At 34.3% G+C, this 12692-nt stretch overlaps 1 protein-coding gene across 5 annotated transcripts in view; it reads left to right on the top strand.

Moving 5' to 3' along the window:
• PHTF2 (putative homeodomain transcription factor 2) overlaps positions 1 to 12692 on the top strand; it is a 149412-nt gene that overhangs the window by 30634 nt on the left and 106086 nt on the right. For all 5 annotated transcript variants that reach the window (XM_081283540.1, XM_081283542.1, XM_081283541.1 and 2 more), the window contains exon 2: positions 10056 to 10135. In XM_081283540.1, the coding sequence (XP_081139666.1) occupies positions 10091 to 10135 (45 nt within the window). In that variant the 5' untranslated portion in view covers positions 10056 to 10090. The remainder of the gene's footprint in view (positions 1 to 10055; positions 10136 to 12692) is intronic.

Here is a 12692-nt window from a genome sequence, read left to right as displayed (position 1 = left end):
CCTATTTCCAGCAGCAATAATCCTCAACATCGAACTTCCCTAAAACCCAAGGTCTTAAACTGGGAACACCCTTAACCCAAGGAGCAGGGATACTTCCTCAAACTGCAGGATACACCCTAATCCTGGATCCACCCTGGTCATTCAGCAGGGTCACCTTTCTCAAACACACATGCAAGGTCACAGCAAATTTCCAAGGCAAGTCCATTTAACATGGGGTACGCTGGCAAGGAAATATCGATGCGTCATTCCTACTTGGCAATGGCCCTCAGCAAATAATAGAGCTGATGAACAGGGATTCAGCCAGTAGATACAAGGATGCACTCGAGCTGGAGAGCCTGATGAGGATCTGGACTGACATCCCATCACTTGTCATCGTTTTCCTGATCCTCTGCGTGATCCTCACCACTCTCAAACTCTACCTACTCATCTGGACCTGGTGAGAGCTGTAACTTCTCCATAGGACCCCCCCCCCCTCCCCGCAGCAAAAAAAAGCTAACTAAAACAATGACCAACCAGGAGACTAGACCTCATCATAAAGAATACTACTGAATGCCGGCTGGGGTTGTGGCTCAGTGGCAGAGCGCTTACCTAGCATGTGTGAGGCCCTGGGTTTGATCCTCAGTACCACATAAAAATAAATAAATAAAATAAAGATATTGTGTCCAATAACTAAAAAATAAATATTAAAAAAAGAATACTACTGAATAAAATCTGAACATTACTTTAACGATATTTAAAATTAAAATCACTTTAACGGTCCTTCACTCTACACCAGGAAAAGCCTGCCTTGGTTCTGGACCTGATCACCTCGGTCTGAGTGTGAATCTGCTGGACTTAAAGCCTACGGCTTAAGACTTTTGATCTGACACTTGAACTTAGCTCACAGAGGGAATGTCTGTCATTAGCCTGACATGATTAAGTGTGTTTGTAGTGCTTAGAATTGTTTGTTGTGAATTAATTAATCTAGAATTATTTGCTGTGAATTGATTATGTCTATTGCAGTGCCTAGCATTAAGGATTGTCGTTTTCTTGATTAAGAACCTATGTAGTGAAATTGTATCGATTGATTTGAGTGAATAAAGCATTGAAAAGGGCAGAAGCGCATGGACATTATTTCTCCCGCTTGACTGCATATGTTGCAATTTTGTCCCCTCGAGACAAATTACTTGCCATGATATTTGTGGCTCTGGCTTTCCTCTCAGACTTTGTCTTGAACCACCTTCCTCTGTATTTCAGGGTCTTTGTCTTTGCCCTTCTCTCTCATTTGAAAGTCCTATTCTCATTCTTCACACTTCTCTCTTTTTGTTCTTTCTCACTTAAAAATGCTATCCTCAATTCTTAATGTAGCTGGCTGTTCTCATCCTTCAGCTCTCAAATTATATATCATCCCAGAGGGGAGTGCTTTGATTATTGTTTTAGTTAGCTTTTTTGCTGTTGTGATCGAAAGACCCGACAAGAACAATTTTAAAAGAAGAAAAGTTTACTTTGGTACTCACAGTTTCAGAGGTCCATGCACAGCTGGCTTCATTGCTCTGAGCCCAAAGTGAGGCAGAACATCCCGGCGGAAGACGGAAGAGTATGGCAGAGTAAAGTGGCCCATGGCATGGCCTCAGGAAGCAGAGACACTCCACTTTCCAGGGATAAAATGTATACCTCAAAGCCATGCCCCCAGTGACCTCTCTTCTCCAGCCACACCCTATCTGCCTGCTGCTAATACCCAGTTAATTCCTGTTAGGGGATCACTTCACTGATTGGGTTAAGGCTCTCATAATTCAATCATTTCACCTTTAAACCACCTTGCATTGCCTCACATGAGCTTTTGGGGGATACCTAATATTTAAACCATAACAGTCATCCTTTCCTAAAGTGTCCCACTATATTAATCATATCACCCATATCACCGTATTTATTTCCTTCATGGTACCTCCTCAACACAAAATTATCTTTTTAATTGTTTCTATTTCTCTATGAAGTGTAGGTTTCATCAAGGCAGGGACCTTGTTTCTTGCTCATTGTTTTAATCTGTTCCTATTATTGTATGATATTAGTGAATATTCAGCAAATAAATATTTATATTAAATTATCAGATATTGGCTGAAATATCATTAAAGTAATGTTCAGATTTTATTCAGTAGTATTCTTTTTTTAATATTTATTTTTTAGTTGTTATTGGACACAATATTTTTATTTTATTTATTTATTTTTATGTGGTGCTGAGGATTGAACCCAGGGCCTCACACATGCTAGGCAAGCGCTCTGCCACTGAGCCACAACCCCAGCACATATTCAGCAGTATTCTTTATGATGAGGTATAGTTAACTAAACTAGGTGTTTTCTTAGATTTTACAATAATATAATGTTTTTGTTTATACAAGTTTAGAGAGATGTTAATTGCCTGTGATTTTTCTTCTTAAGTTATGTAATATGTTTGAAATACATAGACTTTGTATTGGTTCTGCTAAGGAATAAAAAAATTAAAAAAATATTTCTTTTATGAATTGTTACGGTAAATGGATAGTTCTGCTTATTAGTTCTTATTTTGCATTTAATTTTTCTATTCCAAGATTGAAATAACTTTTAACATAAAATGTAATGTTTGTCTTCAGCACATTTCCATGAAATATACTTATTTGTTTTCTTTTTTTAATATTTATTTTTTAGTTGTAGTTGGACTCAATATCTTTATTTATTTTTATGTGGTGCTGAGGATCGAACCCAGGGCCTTGCATGTGCTAGGCGAGCGCTCTATCCCTGAGCCACAACTTCAGCCCTTGTTTTCTTACTAAATATGCTATTTAGTTAATTCTTTATCCTTCCAGATGAAGAATTAAAAACTTTCCATGAGGGGCTGGGGATGTGGCTCAAGCGGTGGCCGCCCGCCTGGCATGCGTGCGGCCCGGGTTTGATCCTCAGCACCACATACCAACAAAGATGTTGTGTCCGCCGAGAACTAAAAAATAAATATTAAAAATTAAAAAAAAAAAAACTTTCCATGAAATTGTGGTAATTTACGGCTAACATGATTACAACATAGCAGTTCAGAAAGTAGTAAGATTTATACACCCTACTGTCATATATATCTAAAAACAACAAAGAGAAAAAAAACTTATATATCCCTCTTCCCTGGGTGGGGGCGTGGAGCAGAAACTAGAGGATTTCATTCTAACTCATACTATCTATGTTCCCTGTATCAAGATAAATTTCACCTTCTTCTCAAGCTTCATTATAATTTTGAAAAATTTGACTTGAACCTCAGCATTTACTATCCTTTTAAGGGCAGAGCAGTTTCATTCCCAGTTTTCAAAGTCTAAAAATTGCTTGTTTTAGCAGTGGAGGAGGCAACTGAGTTATATTTAACTTTAGCATTTGGGAATGGAGTTAGACTAGACTTGGCAGGTTTGACTCTACGTCATTTTCTGTTTTTTTTTTTTTTTTTTTTTTTTAAGTTGTAGATGGACAATACCTTTATTTTATTTATTTATTTTTATGTGGTGCTGAGGATCAAACCAAGTGCCTCACAACATTCTAGGTGAGCATTCTACCACTGAGCCACAATTCCAGCTTGAGTCATTTTTATTGAAACTTTTAGGTCTACAAATTGTTATATATTGATTGATATGTCATTAAATACACCAACCATATTTACTCTTTTTCACAGTATCTTTGCACCTTTTAATGTTAAGAAAGAGTACATTTGTACGTTTATGTGCATGTTTGGGGTGGTCATAGGAGTTGAACAGGTAGAGTTTTCTGCTGAGGGGCATTGCCAAGTAGGAATGACGCATCGAAAATTTCCTTGCCAGCGTACCCCATGTTGGTTAGAGGAAGGACTCGTGGAAATGGACTTGCCTTGGACATTCGCTGTGACATTGCATGTATGTTTGAGAAAGGTGACCCTGCTCAAGGACCAGGGTGGATCCAGGTTTAGGGTGTATCCTGCAGGTTTTAGGAAGTATCCCGCTCCTTGGCTTTAGGGCATTCCGGTTTAGGACAATCTGGGTTTAGGGCAGTTCCAGGTTTAAGGTTATTCCTGCTGGGAATAGGGCGTATCCTGCTGCCTGAGTTCCCGTAGAACTGTGGAATTCAGAAAGTTTTTGGGATTCAAAGCCTGGTGGAGTACATGAATTTTGCCCAGAACTTGGATTTCCCCAGAACGTGTTTGTAGAGGGCCGGTGTGAGTTCGGGAATAAAGAATTGCTGTTTGAATCTACAAAGCTGTGAGTGGCTCGTGATCTTGTGCCCAGCCAGACTGCGGCAGTTTTCAATTTGAGTCCTTAAGTTTTAACTCATCTTTGATGGTGCTTTGGTCAGCAACCTTTTATTTGGTTTGTAAATATTTGTGTTTAATATAAACAAAAAATCCTATAGATAATTTGGAGATTAAAAATATTGGGGTGCTCTCAACTTATAAATGGAAATGGAGGCACATATAGGTAAGTACACCAAAGTCTATACAAACCAGAATATTTTAAGTGTAATTTGAATACAGAGTAAGATTGAAAAATCTTGATTGGAAGAGTTTGGGAGAAACTTGTAGAGAAAGTGGAATTTATGAAGCCTTATCAAAAACCACCTTGTTTTGCAAAGAAGAAATAATAATTTTAGCACAGAGGTAGAAAAATGTAGAAAGTATGGCATGATTGAAACTAAATGAGAAGATGGTATGCGGCAATGTTGGGTAAGTAGGTTAGGATCAGACTGTAAGATTGAAGTAACAATTCTAAAGGGGTTATGGATTTTATTTTGTAAGCAGTAGGGAATGAAACAGTTGTTAGAAAAGGATAATACTGACATCCCAGGGCCTGAGGAGATTTACATAAATTACCTTTAAAAAAGATTTGTTCCATTTGGTCTAAGTTTCTACTATTTTAAATTCCTTACATGTAACATGAATTTATCTAATATTAATATTCTTGAGTGTGTCAGTAAAAGTATAGAGAGGAACACTTGTACATTATTGGAGTTGTTGCTTGTTTAATACTTGGCTAGATGTACTGGTGAGAAACTGAGGCCCAGTGAACTTCCTAACTTATTCAGGAGCATACAGTTCTTAGTATCAGAACTTGGATCTAGAACTCAATTCTCCTTATTCTTAGTTATTGCTTTTTCCTCTCCTCTACTTTCTCTATTGCATATTATAGAGTACTACATAGTGAGACACAGAGGAAGAATGATTCCCCCTGTTTTCTTCAAGGGTATTTACATATTACTTAGCATGTCTAAGGACCCTGGTTTGAGCCTCAGCACTGCAAAAAAAAAAAAAAAAAAAGTATTTACATATGATCAAGTGACCTGTGTGGCTGGGTTTTTGTTGTTGTTGTTGTTGTTTTGCATTTTTAGTTAAATGAAAATTTTTTTTAGTTTAGATAAATACCAAAAGAGAGACATCAGGCTGCAGCAGTTTTTATTCCATTGTGTACTTGTTAAGGAAGCTTTATATTGGAAGAAGTAAGGTGGGATGAGTAGAGAAAAGAACAATGAGAATAATGGGAGTGAGTGGGAATAAAGTGTTTTGTAAGGATAGTGGTAGTCATCATGGAACAAATAAATTTGTTTCAGAATGAGGGAGGTACATTGTAAGATTATATAGTATATGAGAGAGTAAGTTTTGATAACATCAGGGATAATTAAAAACCTGACAATTTTTTTTACTACATCTGTACAGAGAACACTCTTGGACATTATTATATTTGATAGAGTCTAGAAAGGTAGACTTCATATATTATTTTTTAATAATCATTTTTTTCCTCCAATGTGGTCTTTGGCATCATAAGTGCATTCTTTGTGGAAATTTATATAGTAAGGAGTAAATCCAGATATTTTGATAGGTATGATGATTAAATTAGTATAAAGGAGAGAATTGCACAAAGTAACTCCCTATAGCAAGATTTAAGTATCATACGTACAGTTAGCCCTTTAGTTTTAGAGTTGGATTATTTCCATATTGTAACACACATTCTTAGATCAGATGAGTTCTAAAAAAAAAAAAAAATTACATTCTGTATCAAGCTACCCAGTACAACTTTTTTCTTTCTTTTCTTTTCTTTCTTTCTTTCTTTTTTTTTTTTTTTATGGTGCTGGGGATTGAACCCAGGGCCTTGTGCATGAAAGGCAAGGATTCTACTAACTTAACTATATTCCCAGCCCCCAGTAAAACTTTTTTGTGCTGCATTTCCCTCTGTATATTAACTTTAATGTCATAATTTAACATGAAAAAAATTGTATAACATAACATATCCTGACAATAGAGACTATAAAACTATATATTCCTGTGCTGTTATTGAATCAAAGAAACTGGAAAGGCTTTAGTAATAGTCTTTATATCCACAAAAGCATTTGTTGGTATATCAATCTTATTTATACTTGTGTAAAATGATTTATTTTTATTTTTGTTTAATGTTTACTTGTGAAATTTAGGTGTCTGCGTGTGTTTTGTCAGATGTCTGATTCAGAAACCTATCTTAGCATGCTGTAAAACCTGTTTTAAAAATAGGTATGAGCCACTTGGTGTCACTGAAAGGTTGTTGACACAATGGAAAAACTATTAAATGAGTTTGCAGAGCACCTCATTACTGAAGAAAGGGGTTTTTAAATTGGACAATTGAATTTTTGTTTCTGTAGATCCACATAAATATAATTAAAAATATACAGGACACTTTATATATCTAAATATTGTTAGATCTTTGAAATTTATTTCTGAGTATAAGTTGGTGTAAACCAAAATGTATTTTTAAAAAATTGGCTTTAAAATTGTCTTGTTTTGAGGCAGGCATTTTTTTTTTCATTTTTATTGAAGATTTTCCTTTTTGTTTTAATACTATTGTTCATATGGAAACTTTTAAATATTCCCTATATATAATATCTCATAAACTTAATAGATTGGGTGATTAAAAACCCTTTTACATTTTTTACATGAAATGTATTCTATATTCTTGGGGAATTAGGAGAGGGGATTTTTATCCTTGTAGATAATCTGGAAATTTGTTTTCAATAAAGATTGGCTAAAGTGAAAGGAAATAAATAAATATTCTCATATTTTTGTACCACTATTATAGTTTGGGGGGATGTCACAATGGGCAAAAGGTGCAACATCTGCAGGTAAGGGGAGAGATAAAAAATATTCATGAGCTTCTGCCCTAGTCAATGTTTTATTCACTCAAATCACTCAATACAATTTCACTCTATAGGTTCTTAATCAAGAAAACGACAATCCTTAATGCTAGGCACTGCAATAGACATAATCAATTCACAACAAACAATTCTAGATTAATTAATTCACAGCAAACAATTCTAGATTAATTCTAAGCACTACAAACACACTTAATCATGACAGGCTAATGACAGACATTCTCTCTGTGTGCTAAGTTCAAGTGTCAGATCAAAAGCCTCAAGCCTTAGGCTTTAAGTCCAGCAGCTGCACACTCACTCAGACCCAAGTGATCCGGTCCAGAACCAAGGCAGGCTTCTTCTGATGTGGATTGGAAGGCTGGTTGAGGAGAGGGTTATAGGGAGAAGTTGGGGCTTTCACCAGGGTCAACATTGCTGTAGAGTTTGAGAGCATTGAGGAAAATGCAGAGGATCAGCACTGATGAAAAGTATTGGGATTTCAGTCCAGGTCCTCATTAGGCTCTCAGTGTGAAGGCATCATTGTCAGCTGGCTGGCTGACTGTTCATTTGCTTTATTATTTATACTAAATTTTGGGGCTTTTGACTCCCCCTTTCAAACTTTATCAGCTGCCACCTGAGCTCTCAGTGACATCATCTACCCTGGGGTTAAAACATCTGGTCTGGTGGTCCCCACCAGGATCTTTTCACTTTTCTCTCATACCTGCTTTTTCCTAGTTTGTGCCTGAGGGCCATACTGGAGGCTCTGTTAGGTGTGCCTGGAGTTGCTTAGGCTCAGGCCTAAGGCCATCCTCACAGGGGAGGAGGTCACCATTGTCTTGACAAATGTAATGAGGATATGAATAATATTGTAATGAACCATCCTTTAACAGAATCAAATTGGTTAAATGAGTTATCTCAAAACCTTATAGAAGAGAAAAAACAAAATGGGAGATTTTAAGTCGGTAAAGGAAAGCTTCCCTAAAAAATCCTGGTGAGAGAAATGAAGGTAGCTACACCTAACCAAGAAACTTCAGACAGGTGAACTTTGAAATCTAAATAATTCATGTGTATGTCGTTGAGAATTGACATTGTGATCTTATGATAATAAGGGAGCTATTTTTATTTTCAGTGTCAACAAAAACTTATTATTCAGTGTATTCCTGCTCTCAGTTATTTTCCATGTTTTAAAAAAGAAATATAAATACTTCCCAGTATTTATATGGATTGGGGAATTTTTTAAATACAAAAGCTAATTATAAAAATACTTACAATTGGGTAATCTGTATGTTCTGGATTGTGGTAGGCATTTTATGTGTATTGTTTATTGCTCACAAAACTTTATAAGAAGTAAAGAACATGTTTTTCTATTTTGAAAGTGAAAGAAACTGAGGTTCAGAGAGATTCAATGACTTCTTCAGTATTAGATAATGAATAATGGACCTGATACTTGAATCGTGGTCTTTTGATTCTGTGATCCTTTTCTTTCCATTATATCAGGGTATTTGGCAGGAATTTCAAAACTGTTTGCTTGGCTTGGATTTTTTTTTTTTTCTAAGTTTGCTTAGATTTGATTTGTTAAAGATAGAATCAATATCTTAGGAAAGGTAATAAAATAATGTGGTCTATAACACTTATAAGAAAAATATAAGAATTAAGTAAATTCTGCTTTAAATTTTAGGTGTTGATCATCTGACATTTGAACTTTTTTTCTGTGTGTAGGAAGTACTGAGGATTGAGGGTGCTCTACAACTGAGCTAGACTCAGCCCTTTTTATTTTGAGACAGGGTCTTGCCAAAGTTGTTGAGGCTGGCCTTGAATATGAGACCCTCCTACCTCCTCCTCTGGAGTAGCTGGATTACTGGCAAGTAGCACAGAACCTGGCCTGACATCTGAATTTGATAATACTTTTCATTATGTTTGAATCCTAATATGTTAAAGAAGCATACATGGTCCCAAGAATGGTATATAAAATCTGTGATATTTTGGTATACTGTGGCAAACTATACAGTAGCATTTCTATAGTTGCAGATCTGTACTGGCTCAACAGGGTCCCTCACTCCCTAGATTTCCCTGAGAGCTTGTGTGGTTTTGGATGATTTAGCTTTTGCAATAAGTGCTAGGCCAGTATCTGTTTCTTTTGAACCTGTTTTTAGCTTATCCTTAACATCATAAAAAGAGGTGCTGTACATTCCAGTGTCATCTTATGACTAGAGTAGTATTCTAGATAACTAGAATCAGTTTGAAATTCCCTCAAAGGTTAAGAAATTATTGCATTTACTACATAATACTATTTTAGAAAAATATAAGAAAGATACTTTTGAGATGTTCTGTGGTAAATTTCTAAATATAGCAAACCATGTTATCTGGGAAAACTTTAATGTTTGTTATTCCTTTATAAATAACTCTATATTGGCATAGTATTTAACATAAATTTTAAACTTTTTTGGTTTAAAATTTAATTTTAGTTCAATTTTGTGATTACTGATTATCAAGGAAAATTAAATATGATTATAAATATTGGCATCTTTATAAATCCATCCTTCAACAACAATAATTGCTAGTTCCTTGACAGAAACTATAGTAAAACTTACCTATTACTGAGTGAATGAATTGATTTCTATTATAGGTGAATTTGTGAATGAAGAATTTCCAGTAAAACTGGGAAATTCTGAAATTTATTTCAAAGGTTTATTGTTCTTAAAAACCAGTTCAACCTATTATTAAAGGACATTGAAGACTGTATTCATGCAAAAGAACCTTTTATTATGACAACTGATTTTTGTTTACTTAAGAGAAGCTGTTGCTAAAATAGTAATGAGGAAGGGTGTAATATAAGTATAGTCATACACCCCTTGCTCTAGTAACCAGAGTGCTACATATGCAAGTTGTTCAGGCTTCTTTTGAAATGTGGAAGTAAAATCATTTGCATATTTTTCTCTCTTATACAGCTTAAAATGACGAATGTGTAATTTCAGTGGAATAAATGGCGTCCAAAGTCACAGATGCTATAGTCTGGTATCAAAAGAAGGTAAGTTGATAGTCAAATCTTTTAACCTTTTAATTCCAAAAATTTATATGTTTATTTTATGATATAGATTTCATGTCAGATATTATCTAAAATAATGACCAAATAGATGTTAGGATTTTGAATGGTAGGGGAAGATTATTTTGGTTGTCCTTGTGCTTATTTTACTTCTAAATAAATTAGATGATGCCTAAAAATATTTTTCTCCACATTTTACTCCACATTATCAAAGTAGCTAGAACTAATTATTATGAATTCAATATAAACCAAATCTCCAGGATTATGCATATAATTAGAATTATATTAAAATATCTCTTGTTTTTATATTTTTCAGGTGAAAGCTAGGATAGCACAACTATTATAATTTTATTACTATTTTATGTCAAGAGTTTAGTTTTCAGTATGTGTTCACTGTAAATTATAGTTCAACAGCTGATTTTTTTCAGTAAAAAAAGCTATTGAGGGTTGTATTTTCCAAACTGAAGCATTGAAATGTTTATTTTGATGTTTCAGAATTAGTTTTCATAATTACTTAATATACTGTGTCATTCTATATATTTCAAAATAAGTTTATCAATGTAATGTTTTGTTTATAAAGTCCCAAAGAAAAATGGAGCTCTTTTGAAAATACAGTAGTAGAAACAGTAGATTCTTTACCCTTAGAGTGTTTATATTCCTTAAAATGTATGCTGTTTTTTGAATTATGTTTGTTTTCACATCTTAAAATCTTTTTAATGCATTATTTCAGAGTTTTGTTAGCAAAATATAATTATACATTTAAAGCTTTTTCCCTGTATGGGAAATTAGACAATTTTTAAATTTAGTTGAATTGAAAGTAAGTGGTAATGAAAATATTTTAAAGATTAGACAAACCTAAGAATATAGTCTGTCTTTGGATATGTTATCAGTGCTTTCACTTAAATAAGCAATAAATTGAAAGTATTGATTTTGACGTATGATTAATCCAGCCCTTGTGGTTCTGTATTAATGTCATGTCAGCTTTTAAATTTCCAGTCAGTCAGTTTGCTAAAGAGATAAATGTGAAATTTTTAATTTTTTTCTTTTATTTATCTTTGAGTTTTTCTCTTTCCTAATTTCTACCTACAGAAATAATGTTTTTAAAAACATTTTATCTATCTGGATTTTTATGTTAAATATTTAAAACTTTATTGAAGGCCATTTATAGAACATACTTATCTGGCTGACGTTTCTTGGGTTTGGAGAGTTTGAAACATTATACTCACATACGTTAGCACAGTAATGCCTCTCCTATTCGAGTCATTTACCTAGCAGCATATTTTCTAGAGCAATCATAACAAATATCACAAAATATACCAGCAAATATCTTCACATTTAAAAAAAAATATTTTTTAGTTATCAGTGGACCTTTATTTTATTTATTTATATGCGGTGCTGAGAATCTAACCCAGTGCCTCACACATGCTAGTCAAGAGCTCTACCACTGAGCCAAAACCCCGGCCTCATATCCTCACATATGTAGGTAGTTACCAGAACTAGTAGCTAGATTTCATCTGTTCTATTTTTTTTCTTTTGCTTTTAAATTTGGTTTACATGAAGAAATGCACATGAATGCTTTGAAAGATTATTGTTTCAAGGCTTATTGGAAAAAAAGAAATAACAAGCCCCAATACTATAGTACCTTTCCCTATCCTTGCGGGTCTCTGATTTCTGTTCCCCATGGCAATCATTTGAAATTCCTGATAGCTCAGTATTTCTCAAACCAAAATCCTGTCATTTCTCATTCCTAGTAGGGGATTGAGAAGAGAGGGATTGCAAATGTGGGGCATGGAATTTTGGTTTTCATAGTTACTTTGAGGGTAATATTACCATTTGTGGCTAGTAGTCAGATACTAAATGTCATGCAGTTCCTGGAATTAAGGTCTGTAACCTTTTTTCTGTGAAGGCCTACCTAGTAACTGTTTTAGGTTTTGAAGTTTGTAAACACTCTGTTTACAAATAATCAACTCTACTTTTTAGTACAAAATCGGCCATAGACAATGTGTAAAATGAATCACATGGCTGTATTCTCATAAAACTTAATTTACAGAAACAGACAAAAGAGTTATATTTCCTAAGTTGCTAACTTCTGCTCTATGACAGCCACATGTAACAAAGAATTGTGCAAAATGCAATAGTGTCCTGTTGAATAACATTGATTTTTTTTTTATTGTAGTTATAATTTTAAACATCCCTACCTTTTCTTTTCTTGGTCATTTCATAGTAGGTGTTAGTTGTTGATTTCTGATCTTATGATAAGGATTTAGCTTTTTAAAATAAACTTCCCCAAAAGCTGCCATCTCCTCCATCCTCTCAATAACTAAAAAGTTTGGTTAAATCAGTGTTCACTGTTTACATTATTATGTTTGTGTGTGTATCATTTAGAACTGTATCCTGTAGTGTATTGTGATAATAAATTCAGTCTGCTACCTTTTTTTTGGCTTGGTTTTTTGAATTCTTCAAATCTCTGATAAAACTGTCAAACTTCTTTTGTTGTAGTCAGTCACATTCAGGTATTCTCTCAGTTCTTTTTTCCCCTTCT

Source organism: Spermophilus citellus (assembly GCF_964194105.1).
Source record: "Spermophilus citellus genome assembly, chromosome: 3".
NCBI classification, from domain to species: domain Eukaryota; kingdom Metazoa; phylum Chordata; class Mammalia; order Rodentia; family Sciuridae; genus Spermophilus; species Spermophilus citellus.
The sequence above is the reverse complement of the archived record's forward strand: the minus strand, read 5'-3'. Positions and strand labels throughout refer to the sequence as shown.